This window comes from Lichenostomus cassidix, chromosome 4, assembly GCF_008360975.1.
Source record: "Lichenostomus cassidix isolate B80296 chromosome 4, HeHo_3.0, whole genome shotgun sequence".
NCBI lineage: Eukaryota > Metazoa > Chordata > Aves > Passeriformes > Meliphagidae > Lichenostomus > Lichenostomus cassidix.
Window position 1 is genome coordinate 57,620,467 of NC_139484.1, and position 25,103 is coordinate 57,645,569.

Here is a 25,103-nt window from a genome sequence, read left to right on the forward strand (position 1 = left end):
GCACCTGAGAAGATTTTTGGGATGGATTTCAGCACCTGAGAAGGTTTTTGGGATGGATTTTAGCCCCTGAGAAGGTTTTTGGTGGATTTCAGCACCTCTGGGAAGGGCAGATTTAGGTGGCAGAGCTCTGGGCACATCCCCAGGCTGATTCCTGCCGGAGCCTGGAGCTGCACTGGGGAAAAACAAGGATCAAGTGAGGCTATGGCTCCTCAGGCTTTCTCTGCAGACATTTCATAAGCCCTGGGAGCTGAGGGCATCCCGAGGCAGCCTGGTTGTATAACACCACAACAGCTGGGGAATCATTAAATTACCATCAGGTTGGGCTTTTAATTAATTTATTTTCTGGAGAGGAGCAGGTTGACAGCTGGTGCCTCTCTCAGGTGATATTTGTTGTTGCGTGTTGTTTGTTTTGTGAATTCTAAATGAGGCTGAGTTGTGTTGGGGTTTTTTTTAGGTTTTTTTTTTCCCCCTCCCTTGGCTCCTGAGAGTTCAAAGTGAGACGTTGTCCCTTTCCCTGCAATGTTTGTGATCCAATTTCAGACAGAAAACAGGGAGGGTGTGGAGGAGGGAGAGAGGGATGAAACATCCAGGGCTGGATGGCCTGGGGGGCAGTGGTGGAGCAATGCAGCTGATCCTCGGGTTTTGGGGATCTCAGGGGTTGGGATGCCCAGGTGGAGCCTGGTTTGGGACAAAAACCACCCCAGAGCAGAACCCATGGACCAGTCACTGGGGGTGATGCCCATAAAGGAGCTGGAGGTTCAGCTGATGGGATGAACATTCCCTGGAAACTCAGAGCCACAGCCAAGCCCGGAGAAATAAACCCCAAAATTTATTTCCCCCAGCTCTATGGAGTTGTCCTATGAAGTGCTGAGCTCCACATGGGCACATTCTGGAATTCACAGGATCCCAGGATGGGGTGGTTGGAGGGATCTTTAAACCCCATCCAGTCCCAGTGCCATGGACAGGGAATCTCCCACTATCCCAGGCTGCTCCAAGCCCCATCCAGCCTTGGATTCCCTCTTTGTGTGCTTGCCCTGCTCTGTCCCCAGGAAGGATTTGGTGTCCATTGGCCTCTCTTGCTCTTTGCCAACCCCATCATTGCTTATTCCACTGCCTCCATGGCCAAAAAACTCTGACATTTGTCTAAAGGATGGTTTGGAAAGAGCTGGACACATCCCTCTGTATCCCACATCTGCACAGCCACATGGGAACAGGGTTTGGGACATCCATCAGCTGTTCTGTACCTGAGCAGTTGGGTTTGGACTCGGTGTTCTGAGAAAAATTCCTTATCCTCTGATATTTGGATGGAATTTTGGAGGGAAGTTCCACAGATGGGTTGGATATGAAATGTGGCAGCATGGCCAAGGCAGTGCCTGTCCAGTGCTGGGACAGCTCTGGGACAGGAGACCCTGAGGGGCTGGAGGTGTCCAGGGAAGGGAACAGAGCTGGGAAGGGTCTGGAGAACTCCTGAGAGAGCTGGAAAGGAGCTGAGCCTGGAGCAAAGGAGGCTCAGGGGGACCTTGTGGCTCTGCAGAGCTGCTGGCAGGAGGGGACAGCCGGGGGGTCAGGCTGTGCTCCAGGGACAGGAGGAGAGGGAACAGCCTCAGGCTGGGCCAGGGGAGGCTGAGGGTGGATTTTGGGGAAATTCCTGCTGGAAAGGACTGTCCAGCCCTGGTGGAGTCCCCATGGCTGGAGGGATTTCAGAGCCCTGTGGATGTGGCACTTGGGGACATGGGGCAGTGGTGGCCTGGGCAGTGCTTGGACTCCATGAGTGCTTTCCCAATTCCATGATTTCTATCCCAAATTTCCTCTTCACACACATCCCAATGCCTCAAATGCCCTTTCCCATTTTCCAGGGAGCTCGGGAGACCTTTGAGAGCTACTACAGGAAGCAGAGAAGAAAACAAGCACGGCTGGTGCTGCAGCCTCCCTCCAACATGGTGAGTTCATCCTGCTTTTCCCAACCTGGAATGTTATCCCTGCTGCCCTTGGCTCATCCCTAAAACCTCCCTTTGCCCTTGGCCACCTGGGTTTTAACCTCTGCTCCCTCTCTCTTCGTTGCAGCACGAAACCTTAGATGGCTACAGGAAGTATTTCAATCAAATTGTAGGGTAGGTGTTCCTTTTTATACACAGCCCTGCTAAAAATGTGAGCCCTGGCTTGGTGAGGAGCCCGGAAAAACCGGGAAAGGAGGGAATGGGGATATTTCTGGTGGTCCTTGAAGCCAAAACAGGACGAAAAAAGGTGGTTTGTGCTTTTTAAGTGTTGTAGGGTGGATTTTAGTCACTTTGCTGTGTTGCTGGAGGGAGCTGCCAGCTCTTGGAGCAGCCTGGGAATTTCTGGGAATTTGAGGAGAAATAATCCATGTGGATTATGTGCATCTACTTGCCCCACTAATGACACAAATGGGCCTGAATGGTTCTGGAATATTGAATAATTATTCTTTAATTGTTTTCCTGGGGAAGAAGGTGATTCTTCATTCCTGGGAGCTGCTCTTTGTCACAGTCAAATTTGACAGAAATCTTCCAAAACCGAGCTCCAAGAGGAGAATTCCAAAGGCTGCCAATCCATAAAAATGGGATAGGACTTGTTGTTTTATCAGCTAATGAGGATAATTCCAACTGGGATAATTCCAATATCTAACTAGAACCATCACAAATTCCATGTGTGCTGCTCCCTGCTCCTGGGCTGGATTTCCCTGGAAAACACACCTGGGAATTTGTGTTCTGCTGTTTCAAATGCCCAGTCTCACCCTCATTCCCTGGAAAACACTTTCTTTTGGAGCAGCAGATTTGGTAACTGGGGATTGGAGTCAATTGATTGTCTGGAAATGGCTGGAAGCACTCGGTGGAGCTGGGTGGGAGAGGATTTTCCCTGGATATAGAGCATTTTACCTGCAGTTACAACATTTTTCCCTTCAGATAAAGCATTTTCCCTGCAGCTGGAGAATTTTCCCTGCACATAAAGTGTTTTCCCCTGCAGTTAAAGTCTTTTTCCCTGCAGTCAGAGCATTTTCCCTGCAGATAAAGCATTTTCCTTGCAGCTGGAGCATTTTCCCTGCAGTTAGAGCATTTTCCCTTCGGATAAAGCATTTTCCCCTTCAGCCAGAGCATTTTCCCTGCAGTTAGAACATTTTCCCTGCAGTTAAAGCATTTTCCCTTCAGATAAAGCATTTTTCCCTGCAGTCAGAGCATTTTCCCTGCAGTCAGAGCATTTTCCCTGCAGATAATGCATTTTTCCCTGCAGTTAGGGCTTTTTACCCCGTTGTAATGGGATTGCTGCTGGCTGGAGCAGCTTAATCCGCGGTTCTTGTGGGAATAACGAGGTGGAGAGGGGGAATTCTGCCTTTGCATTCACCCAGAGTGGCACTGAGAATGTTTTACCTCCCTCATCCAACCCAGTGCTGTTAAAAACAGAGCAATAAACTGCTCGGCGCTGCTCAGATTTGACAAATCCCTCAAATCCCAACAAGCCCAGAACCCCTGGATGTTCAGCATGGCCCGAGGGGTTAGGGGATCTCCTTTGATCTCTGCACTTGGGGGTTTTGATGGCGTTTTGTGCTGGTTTGTAGGTTTTTCGTGGTGGAGGATCACATCCTGCACACGACGCAGGGCCTGGTCGATCGGGCTTATATTGATGAGCTGTGGGAGATGGCTTTGTCCAAAACCATCGCCGCCCTGAGGACTCACTCCGTGAGTAAAAGCTTGGGAATGCTCAGCTGTTGCTTGACTCTCCTTGACATGCTGCAATGCTGCCTTTTTTTTTTTCCAGGATTCTTTGTTTTCCCCCTTTTTCCGATGGCTGTTTTAAAAGCACAACGCAAAGACTTGCTGATAATTCTCTTTTCCTAGCTTTTTTATCCTCTTAGTTTACCACATTTCCCTGCAAAATTCAATATTTTGAAGAATAAAGCAGTGGTTTTATATTTTCCCCTTTATTTCACTGATCTTTTTTGAGCAGCACCACCAGATTCACAGATAATTTTTGATTTGCCCCCCGAAACTGGGGAGGGAAAAGCATCTTTTTGGCACACTGAAGCTTGACCCCTCATTTGATGCTGAATCAGAGAATCCCAGAGTAGTTTGGGTTGGAAAGGACCTTAAAAATCATCTGGATCCCTTAAATTTCATGGCTGGGAAATGGGCTGGAAAAGCAAATCCAGGGAGAGGGAACCTCAGGAGAGAGCAAGGAGCACTGTGGGAAAGGGATGAAAACATGGGAAAAAATGGACATCAACCCTAGGCTTGGAGCAGCCTGGTCGAGCAGAATGGGATTGAACCGGATGGGGTTTAAGGTCTTTTCCACCCCACACCATTCCATGACTCTTCCCTGGGCCTGGGATGAGGGACCCTGGAATATTCCCAGTGTTTTCCCTGTCCATCCCCATTCCCAGCAGTCGCCTCCTTCCAGCTGAGCTCCCGAGGGGATAAACTCCACCACCCTGCCGGGTTCAGAGCTGTGTTTATTTTGGTTTTCAGTGGGATTTTCTGCACTGGCAGCAGGGAAAGCAGCAGCCAGGCCCAGCCTGGGGTTTTTGGTGCTCCCAGCTTTGTTGCCATCCAGGTTGTTTCAAGTGGTGCCAGGATGTGGCTGCCGGGGGAGGGTTTCTCTGGAATCGCCAAAAATTCCATGATTTCCCAATGCTGTGGCTGTCACCACAGTTAAACCAGCGCCCTGCATCCCATACTGGGATTTGAGGGAGCCTCTCACCTTGCCCACGCTCTTTCAGTCCTTCCAAGGCAGACAAATTTATCCCTGGATTTTCCTCCTCGCAGCAGACAGGGACATCTTTAATCACTCGTGATGCTTCAGGGCATTATCTTTCTTTCTGACTCTCCCTTTTGGACAGGGAGATGGAAAACGTGTGTCTCCCAGTCCTTCCCTCTGATTAATGGAGCCATTCCTCTGGAGTTTCCAGTCAGCTTTAAATCCATGCTCTTTAAATCCCCTTCCCTTTCCAGCCTGGGATCGCTGATTCTATATTTGGGCAGCTTCTGTCTCAAACTTTGCATTTTCCAGCACGGGGAGGGTTTTGGCTGCTCCTGGCCAGTGCAGGAAGCCCTGGGGTGGCTCTGGGGACACTGAGCAGGAGAAATCCTTGTCCTGGAGCTGGAATCCAGCACGTTTCCCTCAGCCTGGGCCGTGGGTGCTGAGCTGAGATGCTTCATTACCGTCAGACACAACACAGTAAATATTAAATGAGAGGCGCCTCGCCCGTCCCGCTGTGCCAGCGTTGGTGGCATCCGGATCCTCTCTCTCCTGGGCAGTCCGAGACACATCCAGGTGCTTCTGGAGCAGCCCAAAGCCTTCTCCAGGCTGGAGAGTTGGCTTTTCAGGCAGCCCTCCCTGCCCTCAGCAGCACTCATGGATAAATGGGGGATAACATGGCTGTTTTGGGGCTGCTCCCAGGCCCGGGTAGTTCCTATCAGTGCCCCAATCCCACAGCAGGGCTCAGGGCGGGGGTTTGTTCTGATCCATGTTTCCATCTCTGCCCCCTCTGCAGTCCTACTGCTCTGACCCTGGCCTGGTGTTGGACCTGAAGAACCTCATTGTGCTCTTTGCTGACACACTGCAGGTATGTGGGGTGGGGACAGCTCTGATCCCACTGATCCCAGGGTGTCCATTAGTGTTCAGTGCCATGGGGACAGCCCTGATCTCAGAGCCGTGGAGACAGCCCTGATCCTGCACTGATCCCACAGTGTCCTTTGGGGTTACAGTGCCTCAGCAGGGCTGGCCCAGCTCCTTTTGGGCATTTCTGGGTGTGGATCACCCGAGGGACAGCCTGGTTGAGTCTGTGCAAGGACCAGCCTTGGCCACCTTCCCCAGCCCTTGGGCCTTTGGTGGCTCTGGGTCCTTCCTTGTCCCTCAGTGAATCCCCCTGACACCTTCAGCAGCACCAGGGCTGTTCCCAGAGGAGAACTGTCCCCTGTTAAATACAGACAGCAATCCCCAGCTGCCTGCTGGGGACTTCATTCCCTGAGGTTGCTCTCTCCCCTTCAGCAGGGCTATGGCTTCCCGGTGAACCAGCTGTTCGACATGCTGCTGGAGATCCAGGAGCAGTACAGCGAGACTCTGCTCAAGAAATGGGCAGGGATCTTCAGGTGAGACCAAGAAAAGAAAAAAGAAAACTCCTGGGATGCTCCTCACTGAGTGGTTTTGGCCATAAGTGGAGTTTTTTGAGAGATTAATCACAGAATTGTGGAATTCTGTGGAAAGCTGTAGAGGGACTGGGGACAAGGCATGGAGGGACAGGAGACAGGGAATGGCTTCCCAGTGGGAAAGGGGAGCTTGGGCTGGGATGTTGGGAATGAGGGATTGCTGGCTGGGAGGGTGGGGAGGGGCTGGGCTGGAATTGCCAGAGCAGCTGTGGTGCCCCTGGATCCCTGCAGTGTCCAAGGGCAGCTTGGATCCACCTGGGACAGCAGGAGGTGTCTGTGCCATGGATGGGGTGGAATGGATGGGATTTAAGGTCCTTTCCCACCCAAACCATTCCATGATTCTGTGCCCTCGCTCCATCACCAAGCTGGGGCTGGTTTGGGATATCCCTGGCTGCTGCAGGAATTTGGGATCACACCTTAGCCTGGCACCAACCTCTGGTAATCTCCTGAGCCAGCAGCAAAACTTTCTCCTCAGAGTTGTCTCTCTAACTTTCCTTTCCTCAGAAATATCCTTGACTCAGATAACTACAGCCCCATTCCGGTGTCAAATGAAGAAGTTTATAAGAAAATCGTCGGACAGTTCCCATTCCAGGATGCTGAACTTGAAAAGGTAAATCTTGGAATGGGGAAAGTGGCTGGCCTGGCTGCTGGGGCAGGAAAACCTCACAGCCTTTGTGAGTATTGAGAACTGCAAATGAAAGGGTCAAAAAAACCCCAAATCAACCCCAAAACATAAACAATAAAAGAGAAAGGAAAGCAGTGAGAAAGAACAAATATTCCTTTCATGGGATGCAGCTCTCTTGGTGTGGATGAGGGAAGAGTGATTTGTTTTCCTCTCAGGGTGCTCTGTTACAGCTGAGCAGCCCTGGCAGTACACACGTAGAAATATCCACTTCCATTAGCATTTGATTCCCATTTTATGGACACTGGAATTGACCTTTATTGGTTTTAGTCTCATTTTTAGAGAAAAAGGGTCTAAAAAAGTGGTGGATCTTGGCCTTTGCACAAGTGTGTGCCTGGAAAACCAAAGTGTGTCCAAATGTCCCCTAAATCCCAAATCCTACCTGGCCTTGCTTTCCACATCCGGCAGCCTGCAGATCCCACCTTGGGGGTCCAAGACAAGGGTTTGGATCTCAAAATTCAGCCATGGGGTTTAGCTTCCTCCTGCTGCACTCTGCACCTCCCAGCCTGGGCTGGGATGGGGGTGAAAAGGTGGGAAAATTTGGTGTTCCAGGTGTTCCCAGTGAGGGCATGAGGGGTGAGAGAGTGAGGACATGAGGGGTGAGGGAGTGAGGGCATGAGCGAGTGAGGGCGTGAGGGCATGAGGGCGTGAGGGCATGAGGGCGTGAGGGCGTGAGGGCATGAGGGAGTGAGGGCATGAGGGAGTGAGGGCATGAGGGAGTGAGGGAGCGCGGGCATGAGGGAGTGAGGGCTGAGAGAGCGAGGGAGTGAGGGAGTGCGGGCGTGAGGGAGTGAGGGAGTGAGGGCATGAGGGAGTGAGGGTGTGAGGGAACATGGAAATGTGGAAATGAGGGAGCGAGGGCATGAGGGAGCGAGGGCATGAGTGAACATGGAAATGAGGGAATTAGCATCCTGGTGTGCTCTTCCAACCCCCAAATCCCTCCTGCTCCCTCTATGATTTTCTGCTCTTCCCCTTGGCCGAAGCGTTTGTACAAAACAGGATAAAAGCTGCACTTTGCTCAATCCCAGAATTCCTTTTCCCACCTGGAATCCTCTGTGGGGTGTCCCTGCCCTCCCTCTGGAATTCTCTCCCGTGTTTTGCAGCAACCCTTCCCAAAGAAGTTCCCCTTCTCGGAGTTTGTGCCCAAGGTTTACAACCAGATCAAGGAGTTCATCTACGCCTGCCTGAAGTTCTCTGAGGATCTGCACCTCAGGTAGGAGGTTTCCAAGGTGGATTCTTCTCCTCAGCCTTTGGATGAGCCCTGGCCAGGCTGGAAGTGGCCTCGGAGCAGTGGGATCCTGGCTGGCTGAGTCTTCTCCCAAAGGGGAAGATCCCAGGATGGTTTGGGTGTGAAGGAATTTTAGGGATCATCTCATTCCAACCCCTCACAGGGACACCTTCTGCCAGGCCAGGCTGGTCTGAGTCTCATCCAGGCACTTCCAGGAAATTCAACACTCCCAGGACAATCCTGGTTGTGTGAGGAGTGAGGGGCTGCTTCCTCCAAGGTGTTTCTGCGTCGTTATTTTAATAAATTAATGAACCTGTAGAAAGGCTCTGATGGCTGCTGCTGCTCAGGGCCTGCTGGAACGTCTCAGGCCTGCCCAGACTGTCGCCCAAGGAATGGGAATTCCGTGGTTCCGTGGAACTGTTGTCAGGAGGACTCTGAGGGTTGGATTTTTGTTCATGAAGGAGTTTCGGCTGCTGGTTTCATGCTTTTGTTTTTCTTGTTTCTTCAGGGAGTTTATATACAAATAATGCAATTTTTTTTTTAAAGCCTGCAAAATATTCCATGTGTTTACCCTCCCTGCTCCATCCCAAGGTGCTTTGATGCTCGTTTCACCCATGTGTACGTGTGTGAGGCTGAAAACCAACTGCATCTGCCAGCAGCTGCGAGTTTGGGCTTTGTTTTTGCATCAGCAGCGTTTGCAGCTCAGGAGAGGCTTAAAAATGGAGATTTTGGCTGGAAGGATTCATCCTCCTTCCCTTCCCTGGGCAAGCAAGAGGCTGGATTGAGTCGGGGGAGTTACTGGGAGCTTCATGACCTGACATGGAGCTGCTGGAGAGAGTCCAGAGGAGCCCTGGAGCTGCTGCAGGGCTGGAGCCAGGCTGGGAGAGCTGGGAATGTTTCCTTGGAGAAGGGAAGGAGCCAGGGAGAGCTCCGAGCCCCTGGCAGGGCCTAAAGGGGCTCCAGGAGAGCTGCAGAGGGACTGGGGACAAGGCATGGAGGGACAGGAGACAGGGAATGGCTTCCCAGTGGGAAAGGGGAGGTTGGGCTGGGATGTTGGGAATGAGGGATTGCTGGCTGGGAGGGTGGGGAGGGGCTGGGCTGGAATTGCCAGAGCAGCTGTGGTGCCCCTGGATCCCTGCAGTGTCCAAGGGCAGCTTGGATCCACCTGGGACAGTGGGAGGTGTCCCTGGAGTTGGATCCATATGGGATTTAAGGTCCCTTCCTTCCCTCCCAACCCTGTTTTTGCTGGGAAGCTGGGACAGTTCTGAGAACTCAGCAGGTCTCCTGGTGCCTGTCCAGTGCTCTCCAGGATTTTCCTGCTCTCCTTTGTGCCAGGGATGCCCATCTGGAGCAGCTCTTTTCCCGGAGCTGTGGCTCTCTCTGATCCATTCAGAATCTTGGGATCTTTGTCCCCTCATGGAGGTTCCATCCCAGCCTGGCTGTGGTGGCAGCTTCTCCTCTGAGCCCCAAGGCCACCAGGAGCCCTGTCCCTTCCCAGAGTCATCAAGAGCCCCATCCCTTCCCGGGGCCACCACCTCACTCTGGTTTCACACAGATGTTTCTCCCTCCCTCCCTGTGGATCTCCTGCCCCTCACCATTCCCGGGATGATTGGCTTTGTCAGGACAGGGAGCACAAGTGTCCCCCTGGGTCTCTCCCGGGGCTCCCCTGGACCCATTATTAAAATTCCTCTCTCCATTGGATTTTCCAGCCCTTTCAGAGCAGTGGGGGGAGGGGAGCCCCACTCTGCCTCTTGCAGCCAAACATTTGGAATATTTCCCCACAAACCCCTGTTGACACTTTCTTCATTTCACCCTGACAGCTTGAATTAGGTTTTATTAGGAAGCTGAGCTACAAAGCCGGCAGCGAGTTCCCTTTTCTCTTGCCTTTCTTCTTTCCCCTGGCCTTGTCATTTCGGGAGCACCCCGGAGTGCCAGGGGTCAGCCTGTCACTCACAGGGGCCTGGAGGTCACCACAACTGCCACAGGATCCGGGACAGGAGCTATCATTATCCCAGACAGTTCCCTTCAAGCCTTTTCCTGCAAAACGCAGCCCGTGGCAGAAAGCGGACCTCCTATTTTATTTTTTCCCCCTAATTATTTCGTTCAAGCAGCTCCTTGTGTTTGTTGGATTGGGAGGAAAGCAGAGCTCCTATTTTATTTTTTTCCCCCCTAATTATTTTGTTCAAGCAGCTCCTTGTGTTGGATTGGGAGAGTTCTGCTGTGTGTGGAAGTTGTTTCACTTTGCGAGTGTTGGAGGAAAGTTTGGAGCTCAGGGTGTGGAATTTTTATGATTGGCTCTTTTAATTGGATTAGGAGAAGGGAAAACTCCTTCATCTCCTCAGTGCTTTTGCCTTTTTCCAAGTTGAGTTCATCAGGGGTTCTTTAAAAGTATTCCCTGGCTTGTTCCAGTGGAATTTCCTATTGGAAAGGCAGGGAATATCTTTGGGAAATGGTGGGTGAAGGATGAGATGTCAGCCCTGATCTGCCAAGACTTGGGTTGGGGTTTGGGTTTTTTTGCCAACAAAGCCCCAGTCCTGGAAAAAACTTCGGATACAAAAAGTAGGGACACTTCCCACTATCCCAGAGTGCTCCAAGCCCCATCCAGCCTGGCTTTAGACACTTCCAGGGATCCAGGGGCAGCCACAGCCGGGAATTCCTTCCCAATATCCTGCCTAAGCCATTCCCAGCCCGCAGTTGCAGCATCTCATCATTCCTCACCTTTCTCCCTGGATCCTGTCAGGGTTGCTTTTGTTTCCCATGGCAATCCCTGTTCCGTGGCCCCTCTGTCAGGTGGAGCAGGAGGAGCCAAAGGTCAGAGACTCCGTTTACTGGGGCCTCCAAGTTACTGACACTTCCCAGCCTTCCCGTTGGGAATTCCCTATGCCTCTCCTGCCTCTTGCTGCAGGAGACAATTCCTGGTGCTGTCAGGGCTAATCCAGGGCCAGGAAGAGATCCAAGCAGCAGGAGCATCCAGTCTGATGTTCCAAGGGCTGGAGCCAGGCTGGGAGAGCTGGGAATGTCTCCCTGGAGAAGGGAAGGAGCCAGGGAGAGCTCAGAGCCCCTGGCAGGGCCTAAAGGGGCTCCAGGAGAGCTGCAGAGGGACTGGGGACAAGGCATGGAGGGACAGGAGACAGGGAATGGCTTCCCAGTGGGAAAGGGGAGCTTGGGCTGGGATGTTGGGAATGAGGGATTGCTGTCTGGGAGGGTGGGGAGGGGCTGGGCTGGAATTGCCAGAGCAGCTGTGGTGCCCCTGGATCCCTGCAGTGTCCAAGGGCAGCTTGGACACTGGGGCTTGGAGCAGCCTGGGATAGTGGGAAGAGGCAGGAGGGGAATGAGATGATCTTTAGGATCTCTTCCAACCCAAACCATTAGTGGATTCCGGGAGATGGGAGCTGAGGAACCCCCGTGTGTGGAAATCCAGGGATCATTGAATTTTTTCCTTCTAAACCCATTCCCTGTGACTTCAATCACTTCTGCAATTTTTTCCACTTTATTTTAAGATCCTTTCAATCCCAAACCATTCTGTGGTTCTGCAATTCAGTTGAAAAGCCCTGAGAAGGTTGAGGGGAGATCTGGGGGATTCGATTGAGTTTTTCACTCATTAGAGATATTTTCTCACATCCCGAATGTGCAAATGCCCAGAGTTTTTTGTTGGGTTGTGCTGATGCTCTGGGAGGCTCTTCCCTGGGCTGGAGCAGATCCTCTTGGATGGGAGGCTCGGGAATGTGGGATTTGCACGTGTTAATCCACCTTTCCTACTGAAACATGGACAAAAAGGCCTAAATTGTTGTATTATGATAGATATTGAATGTTAGCTCCTGCCGGTGCTGCACAGATGATCTTGATGTGAGGCGAGTTGGGAAAAGGAGGATGAGGAGAATTCCAGGTGATTTTCTTTCCATGGAGCATTTTCCAAGTCTTTCCTTCCATTTTCCTTTCCTGCAGCTCCACGGAAGTTGATGACATGATCAGAAAATCCACAAATCTGCTGCTGACCAGGACCCTGAGCAACTGTTTACAGAATGTCATCAAGAGGAAAAATGTTGGGCTGACAGAGGTGGGACCTGGAGGGACAGGACAAAGGGAATGGCTTCCCACTGGGAAAGGGGAGCTTGGGCTGGGATCTGGGGAATGAGGGATTGCTGGCTGGGAGGCTGGAATTGCCAGAGCAGCTGTGGTGTTCCTGGATCCCTGGAAGTGTCCCAGGCCAGGTTGGATCCATCTGGGATTCTGGAAGTGTCCCTGCCCATGGTGGAATAAATGATTTTTAAGGTCTTCTCCCACTCAAACCATTCCTTAATTGTTTAATTCCAGGGCAGGGTTAATGGGGTCCCTCACAACTCCTTCAAGAACCTTTAGAGGTCCTGGTTTGGAGCATTCCCTGAAATATTTGCCTGGAAAACAATAGGACTGCTCAGTGTTGTTGTACAAAGCAAGAAACTTTGGTCTGTGGGAAAGTGAAAGGTTTTATTTGCAGTTGGTTGTGAATTTCTCCCTCTTTTGATTTTGGGGAATGTTATAAATATGAATTAAAGTAAGAGGACTTCAGGGAGCACCAGAGAAGATGCAGGTGGGAAGTGTGAGGGAATGGGGGAGCAGTCCTCATTTTCAGGTGATCTTTGAGTGGTTTTAGCACATTGCTGCAGCACAAACCCTAATTTGGGGTTTTCTTGTCATGGGCCATCTTTTTTTTCTGTACAAAATCAGGATTCTGATGATTTTAATCCATGTAAATCTTCACCTGGTCCCCAGGACAGGTGGCTTCCTTAGTGACACCTCTGGGTTCTGGTATTAAACAAGAGGTTATTAATTATTTAATTAATCATTGCTCACGTGGGTCGTGTCAACCACGGCTTTCCCTACCCAGCTCTCCATTTCTCCCAGACATCCCGCAGCTGCTCTGGACACCCTTTCCCAGCTCTGCACCACATTCCCAATGTCTCTTTTCCTTCCCGACACCCAGGCTGAACCTCCCAAGGTGTCACCATCACCTTTCTGACGCCACCAGCGCCGCAGGAATTGGCTGCTGGGATCTTTGTGGTGTCACCTCACAATCTCTGTGCCTGCACCTTCTAAATCTCTGATTAATGCCATCTCCCTCAGATCAGGGAGTTTTCCCAAACCCTCCCTGCAGGGGAGGTGGCTCCAGACAGCCTCAGCAATGCCATCAACCTGAGGGGTTGGGACAGATCTGCTCACCCCAAGCGAAATCTCGTGGTTTCTTTGTTCACCACCCGTGTGATGCTGCTCAGAGTCACTCAGGTTTGGGGTGTTTCGGGTTCGCTGGCAGCCAGGAGCCTCCTGATTGGTGCTGGCGGTTTTTTGGGGAGCAGCGCCGTGTTTGAGCGGCGCTGACGGGAGCCCTGAGTGATGGCTCAATGTAGGAAAGCCCTTCCAAAAAAATCACCTCCCGTGGCATTAGTGGCTGTCATGGGAAATGCTTCCCCCCAAAATTATCTGGGATTTAGGTGTTGTTAGAGGAGGAGAGCTCAGAGAGCTCGGGGTGTTTGCACAGCGTCAGCTTTTCACGCCAGCATTCCGTGCAGTTGGCACAGCCTCGGCTCAGCGCCTTTCGTGCCTTTCCAGCTCGTGCAGATCATTATCAACACCACCCATCTGGAGAAGTCCTGCAGGTTCCTGGAGGAATTCATCACTAACATCACCAACGTCCTGCCCGAAACCGTCCACACCACCAAGCTCTACGGGACCACCACCTTCAAGGTGAGCAGGGGTGGTTTCGGCCCAGGGAGGAGCTCTGGGTGGCTGCTGGGGCAGGATCTGCTGCAGGAGGCCTTGGAGACACTGGTTCTGAGCCAAAGGATCATCCTGGCCTATTTTGGGAAGGTTACGCCATCGCTTTGGGTTTGTCCTTGCTGTCGAGATCGTGGGAGGTTTTCTCCCTAATTTACAGCCCTAATTAGCTGAAGGATTAAGGAGGTTTTAAACAAAAGCCTGATAATTAATTTCTTTTTTAAATGGATTTTCACTTTGCTGTCGGAGTGCAGTGTTCCACACATCTGGCCATGGACACCAGGCTCCTCTTCCACCCAGGGGAGATTTCCAGAAATTATTTTTGTCTTTCCACTCCTTTCAGCATTATCCCTAAAAATCAGGGCTGACAGAAATTTCCAGACTCCCCAGCCATTCAATCTAAAACATCCCAGGAGTGTTCATTCAGTAGCTTTATATGGAATAAAATATAATCCATATAAATATGGTGTCCTGTGGAGATGCAGAGGTGGCAGGAATGGTCTGGGGAGGTTTTGCCTTGGGGTAACTCAGTCTCATGTCCCCAGGGATGTCCATCCTGGCATTGTCCACCTGTTTGGCCTCAAGCTGAGTGTCCTGCCCTTGTTTAGGCAGGGAGGCTCCAGGCTCCCAGCCCTGCACTGGGTTTGGTGGGTTTCCACGTGGGACGTTCCTCTCCCGTCTCAGAATCGTGGAATGTTCTGGGCTGGGAGGATCCCACAAGGATTATCAGCCCTTGGATGGCCATCCAGGCACTGAACCCCAACCCTGGAGTTGTTAACTCCAGGTTTCCCCTAACAGAGCCAGTCTCTCCTCTGAATTTGTCCTCGTGGTCCCCAAGTCACACCAGGGGCAGAATCCACCTCGATCCCACCCACCATGACCTGGTGGCTCCTGTCCCACCAGCCTGAGGCTGCAGCAGCCTTGTGGTTTCCTTGTGAGCTTTTGGGTTGTGTCACCTCCTGGTCTAAAGGTTGGGTGAAGCTCCCACCCCATTAGAGGGTGCTGTGGAGCCTTCATCCCATGTAGGATTTGGGTGGCATGAAGCCCCCATCCTGTGTAGGGTTTCACTGTTGTGGAGCCCCTATGCCATGTAGGATTTTAGTGTTGTGGAGCCCCAGTTCCGTGTAGGGTCTGGGTTGTGTGGAGCCCCCATCCCCTGTGGTATCTCAGTGCTGTGGAGCCCCATCCTGTGTAGGATCTCGGTGATGTGGAGCCCCATCCTGTATAGAGTCTCAGTGCTCTGGAGCCCCTATTCTATGTAGGATCTCAGTGGTGTGGAGCTCCCATCCTGTATAGGGTCTCAGTGCTCTGGAGCCCCCATGCCATGTAGGATCTCAGTGGTGTGGAACTCCCATTCTGTGTAGGGTCTGGGTGGAGCAGAGCCCGCATTCTGTGTAGGATTTTTGTGTTGTGGAGGCCCATCCTGTGTGGGACCTCGGTGGTATGGAGCCCCCATCCTGTGTAGGGTGTGGGTGGAGCAGAGCCCCAATTTTGTGTAGGATCTCAGTGCTTTGGAGTCCCCATGCCATGTAGGATCTCAGTGGTGTGGAGCCCCCATCCCATTCCATGTAGGATCTCATTGCTGTGGAGGCCCCATTCTGTGTAGGATCTCAGTGCTCTGGAGCCCCCATCCCATGTAGGGTCTGGGTGGAGCAGAGCCCCCATCTCATATAGGATTTTGGTGCTGTGGAGCCCAATATACTGTGTAGGGTCTTGGTGCTGTGGAGCCCCCATCCTGTGTAGGGTCTGGGTTGCTCTGGAGCCCCCATTCTGTGTAGGATCTCAGTGGTGTGGAGACCCTATCCCATGTAGGGTCTGGGTGCTGTGGAGCCCCCATACCATATAGGATCTCCATGCTGTGGAGCCTCCATCCCATGTAGGGTTTCAGTGGAGTGGATCTCCCATCCCAGTGGAACACACCATCTCAGTGGTGTGGAGCCTTCATCCCATGTAGGGTCTGGGTGCTGTGGAACCCCCATTCTGTGTAGGGTCTGGGTGGAGCAGAACCCCCATCCCATGTAGGATCTCGGTGCTCTGGAGCCCCATTTCAAGCTTGGTCCCATTCCCAGGATGCTCGGCACGCTGCCGAGGAGGAGATCTACACCAACCTCAACCAGAAGATCGATCAGTTCCTGCAGCTGGCTGACTACGACTGGATGGCCCTGGAGCCGAGCAGCAGGGCCAGCGACTACCTGGTGGATCTCATCGGCTTCCTGCGCAGCACCTTCGCCGTGTTCACCCACCTCCCGGTGAGCCAGCCCTTCCTGCTGGGCTGGGATGGGCTGGGAATTCCAACTCCATGGGGTGTCGTGGGAATTGGGCCTTGTGCTGTTGAGGATGGAGGAAAAATTCTGTTTTTCTGGAGGAAAAGCACTGTTTCACACCACACATTGGGTTTCCCCAAATATTTAAAGTCTGATTATTTGAGATCGAGGGAACTATGCCAGCCCACCATCCACCCCTCACTCCCACCTTATTTTAGGTATTTTAACTTCCAGCTTAATGGCCACCCAGGATTTTTTTCAAAAAAAATCCAGCCTGTGGGTGCCTTGCTCAAACGACAGCTGCATTTCCAAGTGTTTGTCAAGTCTCTGATGCCTCCCATCCCAAAATTGCTCCGTTGGAAGCACCATATGTTTCTTTCTTGTCTCTGCTGTCTGAAGTCCTCTGTGTTTACGCTGTTATTGCATCAGAAATGTGCTTTATGTTGCTTTTTGCACTTGGCTGAGTGGTGTCTCATTGGTAGGAAAAACCCAATCACCAGGGAGGGTAATTTTTGCTCCAGCAGCCTTTTTTTTCCTCCTCGAAATGGGATTTGTTCTGAGCTGTGTGGAGCTCAGGAGGAGCTGGGATCAGCAGGTATTTTGAAACAGCAAATCCCCCAAACCCTGTGGTTGTTGCAAAAAAGATTTGAGATCTTTTCCTTCTTTCTGAAACTGGGATTTATTTGTTGGTTCTGGTTGTCCAGGGTTGTCCCCACACTGGGCATCTTTCATGAGCTGGGGAATAAACAGGAAGGGAAGGTTTGATGGTCCTTCATTCTGGTTGTGCCCTGGGATTCCCCTCTGGAAGGATATCTCAGCCCCCCAGAGCTGTTTTGGGAGGTTTTTCATCCCCAAACATTGCAGCCTTGTGCCTGGTTTGTGTCTTTGGGCATCCCCATCCCAGCAGGAAGATCTGGGAGCAGCAGGAAGCTGATTTCCTATGGGAGACAAACCTCCCCGGCCAGGTTTGTCACCAAAATAGCCCCAAGCAGTGTGGCAGGTGCCCTCCAGAGCCAAGAGGGGCTGGAAATTACTGGATTTCTCCCTAAAAAAGGGCTGGGTGAGCACCTGGAGGCTGCTCCCACCCATCCCACTGGAAATACTCAGGAGCCAGTAATGGAATTTGACAGGAGATTGGGCTCTGCAGCAGAGCATGAAGCAGCAGAGATGAGCTGGGGAGGGATGCCCACAGTGATTTATGAGGTGGGCCTGGAGTGATTTATCTTCCTTAAATATTAATGTTTCCTCTTGGAGTCACTCAGGGTTGGTCTGGAGGCTGGGAGGACACAAATTGGTCTCAAAAGCACCAGGACAGCTCTTTTGTCTTCCAGAAGTGGCTTAGAAAAGCCCCAGCTGATCTCCAGATCCTCGCCAAAGCCTGGTGAGACAGGGAGGCTCCTCAGGGAGCTGCTGCAGCCTGGTTTGGGCAGCTGCAAGTCTGGTCCAAAGCTTTGTGGGAGCTGCAGATCTGGGATTTTCTAATATTTATTGGAGATCTGGGATTTCTTAATATTTATTGGAGTTTTTCCTTATGTTGCTGATGGATCACCCAAATTGCAAGCAGTGGTGGCTGAGAGCAAGCCAGGAAGGACCAGGCTGCATCCCAAAGGCCTCCAAATCCTTTGGTGTCCTGTTTTTTCATCCTTGTGTTGAAGAACCTTTTTCCAGTGGGTGATTCAGGTGCACATTAAAATTCCCAAAGTGCAGGAGATTTGTCCAGAGCAATGCAGGAAAATGATGGAGGTGTTTGGTGAAGCCCCAGAAATGTGGGATGAGTGTCAGGTGTGACAGGAAAGAGGAGAGGAGTGATGGAACATCTCCAAGAAGGGTGAATTGCAGCTCTGAGGGAATTCACCTGGGATTGGGATGTTCAGGGCTCTGGGGACAAGGTGGAGCTGTTCCTACACTGCTGATCCCAAACCCATCCCAATCCATCAGCACGAGAGGTGTGATTGGGAATAAAGCATAGGAATTTTGGCATCTGAGAGGAGCTGCTGCCCTGCTTGAGATGAGTTTTCAGCCTGGTCCTATAAATTCCAGCATTTCCTCATTGCCAGTAGCTCCAGGACTGTGCTCCATCCTGGGATGAGGCATCCTTGGAGCACCTTCATTCCATGTGCAACACCACCCATTGCTGTCCTCATGTCTGCTTTGGAAATCCAGAGCTGATTTGGGCTAAATTCAAATGGGAATGAACTCAAATTCCTGTTGAATTTATGGGATTTTGGACAAGTGCAAAGGTGCAGTTTTGTTGGAAGTGTGTCCCTGTCAGGGAGGAGGCAGCAGCAGGAGCTGCTCCTGTCCTTTTTGTCCCAGCTGGAATGTAACCTCCACCTGCCCATCAGAGAACCTCAGCCTGGGCATGTTGGAATTCCTGGGCTTAAATTACACCTCCAGAAGTTCTGTTATGGGAAAGAACAGAGCCCAAAGTCCTGAGGCTGCAGAATGCACCGTGACGGGGCTGAGTAATCCCATTGTCCCTGTGGAGCTGCAGGAAAACCTCTGTGGGGTCACAGCTCCAGGGCAGCTCAGATGGCCTTGGAAAATCCTTGGGACTCAATATCGGAGAGGAGCGAAGAGGGGCTGAAAGGAATTCGAGCCAAGATTTGGGATTGGGGTTTATTTCCCTATTCAGGCTGAATTTTTCCTGTATTTCTCGGGAAGCCTGCAATGATTGTATGGAATAGTTTGGGTTGGAAGGGCTCCTTGAAGGTCACCTACTCCAAGCCCCTGCAGTAAGCAGGGACATCTTCAACTGGATCAGGTTGTCCAGAGCCATGGCCTTGGATTTTTCCAGGGATGAGGCCTCTCTGGACACTTAGTTTGAGCAGCAGAAATAACTCAGCCCAAAATCCTGGCTCACAGAGTGGCCTCAAGGGCCTGTGCTTTATCCAGATCTTGCAATCCCTAATTTTTCCTTTGGAGCAGGCATTGTGGGAGATGATGAAAACCACTCGATTTTGGGAATTCCTGGAATTTATTTGCACGTTGCACTTTTCTGGGAGTCATCTTCAACCAGCTCAGGTTGTCCAGATCCATTACCTTGGATTTTTCCAGGGATGAGGCCTCCACCACCTCTCTGGGCACCCAGCAAAAATAACCCAAGCTGAAATCCTGACTTGTGGAGCGGCCTGAAAAATCTCCACTTTTTCTAGGTCTTGCAATCCCTGATTTTTCCTTTGGAGTAGGCATTGCGGGACATGATGAAAACCACTCGATTTTGGGAATTCCTGGAATTTATTTGCACTTTTCTGGGGGACTCTGAGCCCTCCCCAGTGCCGTGGGGACAGCGTGTGCTGGGGGGCAGGAAAAGTTCACGGAGAACTTCCCGGGGTTTTGGTGCATGCCAGTGCTGCATGAAACCGTCATGGTGGTTTGGAACCACAGTTCCAAAATGCTCCACTAAGTGCCCAAAAATGTCTCAGAGCAAATAAAACGCTGATGGGAATCAAAGCATAATTAACATTTGGCTCCCAAGGCCACCCTCTTCCTGCGTTAACCAGGGAGAGTCAGTTCCTGCTGCTGCTGTGGAGCTCGTTAATATGGGATGCTCGGGTCTCCTTTTAAAAAAAAACCTCTTTTTTTAAGGGGAAAAAAGAAAAAATTAGCACAAAAAGTATTTTAGGAGGGGAAAAGAAAAAAAAAAGGTGGTTTCTGGTTTTCAGCAAGCAAAGGGCCACGGCCTCCAAAAATGAACATTTCCAGCCTAAGACTTTGCAAAGAATGACTGAAAAAGCCTTTTGTCTTTGATGGCTGATTGTTGTTTTTATTTCTTGTTGGACAAGTTAATGTAAATGGCATTGACAGGGCTACTCCAAACACACTGATTTGTTGACATTAAGCTCCTCGGAGATGGAGGGTTGTGTCAACACCTCCCCTGAACTGTCAGGTTAACAAAGCAAGGATGTTTTCTTGGGGGAGGGGAGCGGGGCTGGGGGAAGGGGGGGGTGTTTTGTTTTTATTTTCAGTTTCCTTTAATCCTCTGTTAGTCTTGTATCTCGATAACCTCCTTTGGAAGGGAATCGGGGCAGGTCAAGAGGTGAGGCTGACCCGGGAAGGGGAAGCAATCTTTCAGCGATCCAGCAAACCCAACCTCTGCCGCTGAGCACTTCAGTGTGAGCCCTCTGCAGAGGGGATTTTTTTCCCCTGTTTTTTTCTTTTTTTTCCCCCTTTTCTGCTTATTTTTGCCAGATGGCAGGCACAGATTTCAGCTGGAGCCGCGACGGGTTTTGCCTTCTCTTGGCATCTCTTCCCCCTCGCAAACGAACGGCCCCGGCAGCTCTCGCTCTGGTAGAAAGAGCTTTGCAAGTGTTTATTTTCTTTCCAAAGAGAACGATTGCCTGTGTTTTGATTTGAAAAGTCAAATCCCACTGGAATATTTATAAGCCAAGGCCCTGTGCGTGGAAGCGAAATGCTGTGAACTTTGCACCAACCACAGCCTCGGCCGCGCTGGGAGGGACCCAAGTGGAAAATAACCATCAGGAAAACATCTCAGGAGCACCAAAGTCACCTCTGGGTTTGCACAAGTCCTGTCTGTGCTTAAATATCATCCCCTGGCCCAGGGGAGAGCTGAGTGAGTCCTGCTGGAGCTGATCCCAGCTGGCACTCCGAGGTATTGGCATCCGTCACCTCCTGCAGGTGGGATTGCTGAGGAACAGGGATGGTGGCTTGGAGAGCAGACAGGGGACAAGGCATGGAAGGACAGGACACAGGGAATGGCTTCCCACTGGGAAAGGGAAGCTTGGGCTGGGATCTTGGGATTGAGGGATTGCTGCTGGCTGGGAGGGTGGGGAGGGGCTGGTCTGGAATTGCCAGAGCAGCTGTGGTGCCCCTGGATCCCTGCAGTGTCCAAGGGCAGGTTGGACACTGGGGCTTGGAGCAGCCTGGGATAGAGGGAGGTGTTTGGATCAAGATGCTCTTTAAGGTCCCTTTCAACCCAACCCAACCCATTCCATGATTCTGTGACACTCAGTAACAACAAAACTGCTTTTGTGGTGCTTTATTTTCCTCCTCCTTCTCCTCCTGAAGCTCCTGAAGCAGGTTCCATTTTTCCTATTTTGCTTTCCCAACCCTTTCCCGATGCCAGAGGTGCCGTCAGGGGCGTGGTGGGGTTGGGGCCCCTCTGATGACCTCTGGGGTCCTTTCTGCCTCAGTCCTGTTGCTTTGCTCTCTCCTGCCTTTGACCTTGACCTCCTGTGTTGTCCTCTGTAGGGGCAGGTAGATGTCCACTCTACCATGTCGGTGAGTACCGGACGCTGTGTCCTGCGCGCCGCCTCTGCTCGCCTCCCACCTCCAGCCTCAGGGGGAGTTGAACCAGAAAAGGTCCTTTGTGTCAGCCAGGAGGAAAGGAAAAGATGGATTAAAAGTTCCAATCAATGGGATAAATAATTCTGGGATAAATCAGAGACCAAATGGAAAGGGTTTCCTTCCCGATGGGTCGCTAGTCGTTGATCTTAGAGGTTGTGGCGTTGAAATGGCTCCTTTTTTACCTCAGTTTTCAGGGAATTAAGGGAAATACCTGTTATGAGGGAAAGCTCGATGGGATACTCACGCTCTGCTTGAAAGAGAAAAGATGTTTGTAAAATCCCCCCTTGTTCCTTGTTCAGAGAAATCCTCTGTTGGGATTCCAGCTGGAAGTTCCTCCTGGTTTGGAGGATTTAGCCACTAAGCCTTCCCTCAAAACGGAGTGGAAATGTCCCAGGCCAGGCTTGGAGCACCCTGGGATAGGGGAAGGTGACAGGGGATGGAATGGGATGACCTTTAAGGTCCCTTCCAACCCAAACTATTCCAGGATTCCATGGTTTTACCCAGAAAATAACGTGGATTCTTGACATTTGCCATCTCCCTGTTTGGATTAGTCCAGTTAGCACCAAAAAATCCCAAAAAAGACCTTTCAGACCTTCCTTCTGGTTCAACAACCCTGTGATTGTTGTCATCTCTGCTTGTTCCATATGCAGGACGAAAACCTGTGGCATTTCCAGGGATAGACGGCAAACAAAGTGCTCTGGAGCCACCTTGTTTCCTCTACTCCCATGGCTGCAAACCCAGCCCTGCCTGGGAATTCTGTGGGGTTGTGCCATTCAGAGCCTGAACTCTGCTTCTGCTTCCCAGCCTTTATTCCCTGCTCTTTGTGGGAATGCTGGCCGATGTTCCCTGCTCTGGTGGGATGCCTGTGCCGCTTTCCCTGGAAACAGAGTAGCCTGGAGTGTTTGCAGGCTTTGGGCACCTGGGGGGTTTCTAAGTCAGCACTCAAATCAACACCAGCTTCTCCAAAGCCTCGTTAAAGCAATTCCAGGCTTGCTCCCATCAAAGCCATGTGGGAATCTGGGAGCAGCCGGGATGCTCCAGGCATTCCCTGCAGCCAGGGGTTTCCAGGAGCGGTGTTGGATGTCAACCATCCTCCGTGGTGTCCTCAGGGCGTAGCCCAAGAGGGAGAGATGCAAAAAGCCCTTTTTCCTCCGGCTTTTCCAGACTTGGAGCCGTTGAGAAGCCGGATGTATTTATTCCTTTAATTGGATCCAGTGCCTAGACAGCTCTGGAGTCAGCTTCCTACCGAGAGGGGGGCATTACTTTCATTAAGGTAAATCAATGGAAAATAATACCTGGAGGTCCCCTGGAAAGGGTCAGGGATGGAGTAATCCCTTTATATGGAGGGGCTTTGCCAGCCTGCTCTGGGTTGGGTTTGTTCTTAATGGCAACAGATCCCAGTTTGCCTTTTATCCCTCCTAATTTTCTGTTCTCTGCCTAGTTGGGATTAATTGGTGGGGATAAATCATGGATGTGTCTGTCTGAAAGAGGTGGAAAAATAAAAATGGGATTGCACGAAGTAGCAGGACAAAGGCGGAATCAGGGCAGAGTTTAGTTTGTCCGGTGGGAAGTCATTATGGCTAATCCCGCAAGTTTGAAAGGTAAAAAAAGTGGGATGCAGACATGGACAGGGCATGAGCAGCATCCGGAATCTTCCATGCAGAGGACTCAGGGGCTTCCCACTCCAGAGGTGATCCAAGCCTTTTAGGGGATTGCTTGGCCTGAAGGTTAGACAAAATTCCATTAAAACACGGATGCCCTGAAGGGGGAAAGATGGGCTCGTGGCTGGAGCAGCCCTTTCATTGCCTTCTCAAGTGTCTCCCAAATCCCGAATATTTGTCAGGATGGAGGGGTTGAACCAGGAGCTTTAAAGCAAGGAGCAGAGTGTCCAAATCCATGGATTTCATGGTGCTGGATGGGGGCAGATGACCCCTGATTAACCCAGGAGCTCTGGTGGACTCAAGTCTGGCTAAGCCAGGTTATCTGGAATTCCATGATTCCTTGACTGCTTTCAGCACTTGGAAAATTAATGGAAACCAAAACACCCGATCCCATAAATCCTTAAAACCAGGCTGTGCTTCCATAGGTATTGCTTCCCTCTGTGGAGTCACCTTGGCATGGTTGGCTTGGAATTGTTTTTCAGACTGGGATTGATGAACCTGTCGGACGCTTTCTCTTGCACCTCCATCCATAACAAATGTGTGGGACAGGGAATTTGGCAGCCCAAATTCCATCTCTGGAATCCAAACATGCCTTCTCCTTCCTGCTCCAGAGCCTCAGCCTGGACATCCCAAAAATCCTACCAGGAGATAAAGTTTGAGTTGGGATTTGTTACCCTTTTGGGAATTAAAGGGAAATTAGCGATCTGCAATTTCCTTCTTTCCTCTTGTTTCATCCATTGACTCTTCTAAGGCTCTTAAGTTGGGAATTTGCAAAGGAACATCTATGAACAGCTTCCAAAGCTCTCCACACCTTCCTGTTCCCATCCATGGGAGGAGCCCAACCTCCCAGGGCAGCGTCCTTTGGGACACTTGACTTGAGGATCTGTGGAAACACTGAGTGCTCAGGATCGTCGTTTGGAGCCAGGAGCCACCAGCCATGGTTGATGCCACCAGTGTGGGTGACAATGACTTTGTGGCCATCACAGGGTCCCTTTCCACAGAGATTTCCCCTGGATCCTGCAGCCTTGGGTGGATGGAATGGCGGGAGGGAGCGGGAGAAGCATTTCCAAGTGCAGATCCTTATGGAATTCTTGTGATCTCCATGGAGTTTTTTGTTGGGTTTCATGAAGGCAGTAAATCAGGAGAACCTGATGGGTTAATTAAAAATCAGTCACTAATTCCTACAGCTCTCGCCATCCATCCTCTGTTTCACTCATCTTCTCCCCATTTTTTAGCTGTAACACCTCAATTTGGAAATGGAAACCTAAAATATGATTGTGTTTCTGGGAAAAGACAAAACGAGCTGAACGTTTGGACTCCACTTGTGTTGGTCACTCAGATCTTCTTGGAAAAGAGAAAATCTCCTGGAACGAGCTCAGATGGCTCACGGAGCACGAATGGAGTGGGTGGGTTGGGATTTTTGGTCGGAGCTCATCCTTTTCCCTAGTCTGTTCACCATCTGGGCCCGCAGTGGGGCAGGGGTTGGGTCTCCTCCAGGCGCTGCACGTCACCCCAACGTGCCGAGCCTTCCCTCGGCATCCCAACGGGCAGGGATCTGCGTAAATGGGGAATCTGGAGCATCCCTGTGCGTGCACGGGGTGAGGAACCCCTGGGGTCACTGTCCCACGGTGGGGACAAACCCTCCAAACTTCTGAATCTTTCCCCTTTTCTCCAACATCAAATTGTAATTATAAAATAATTTCGGGAAGATGGAGCGGTTCCGTTGCCTGTCTTTAAGTTTTCCTGCTGCCGTAATTGGCAGCTTTGCCCCGATAAATCAGCAGAAACAAACGTGGTTCTCGCTCTTCATAAGCGAGGGAAAAAATAAAAAAAAGAATCTGCATTTAATCAGCTTTTTGTTTCCAAAATGGCAGCTGCTTTGTATTTAATGGAAAATCAGGCTCTTCCCAATGGAAAGAATGTTATTCCCAAAGCGAATACAAAAGAAAATAAAAGCCACAAAAGAGGAGGATGAAATATGTCCTTCTCTTTTTTTTCGGTCTCGTTCGTTCCAGTTTGGAGCCGCGCGCTCCGATCACGGCTGGGCCACGG

General features: G+C 51.1%; 1 protein-coding gene across 5 annotated transcripts in view; it reads left to right on the forward strand.

The window, feature by feature from the left end:
* EXOC6B (exocyst complex component 6B) overlaps positions 1 to 25,103 on the forward strand; it is a 254,536-nt gene that overhangs the window by 142,194 nt on the left and 87,239 nt on the right. For 2 of the 5 annotated variants that reach the window (XM_085059335.1, XM_085059339.1), the window contains 11 exons: positions 1,857 to 1,940; positions 2,065 to 2,111; positions 3,572 to 3,692; positions 5,504 to 5,575; positions 6,001 to 6,101; positions 6,663 to 6,768; positions 7,944 to 8,053; positions 12,014 to 12,125; positions 13,655 to 13,789; positions 15,889 to 16,068; positions 21,295 to 21,324. In XM_085059335.1, coding sequence (XP_084915461.1) covers positions 1,857 to 1,940; positions 2,065 to 2,111; positions 3,572 to 3,692; positions 5,504 to 5,575; positions 6,001 to 6,101; positions 6,663 to 6,768; positions 7,944 to 8,053; positions 12,014 to 12,125; positions 13,655 to 13,789; positions 15,889 to 16,068; positions 21,295 to 21,324 — 1,098 coding nt within the window. The remainder of the gene's footprint in view (positions 1 to 1,856; positions 1,941 to 2,064; positions 2,112 to 3,571; positions 3,693 to 5,503; positions 5,576 to 6,000; positions 6,102 to 6,662; positions 6,769 to 7,943; positions 8,054 to 12,013; positions 12,126 to 13,654; positions 13,790 to 15,888; positions 16,069 to 21,294; positions 21,325 to 25,103) is intronic. The other 3 variants (XM_085059336.1, XM_085059337.1, XM_085059340.1) reach the window with 3 other exon arrangements.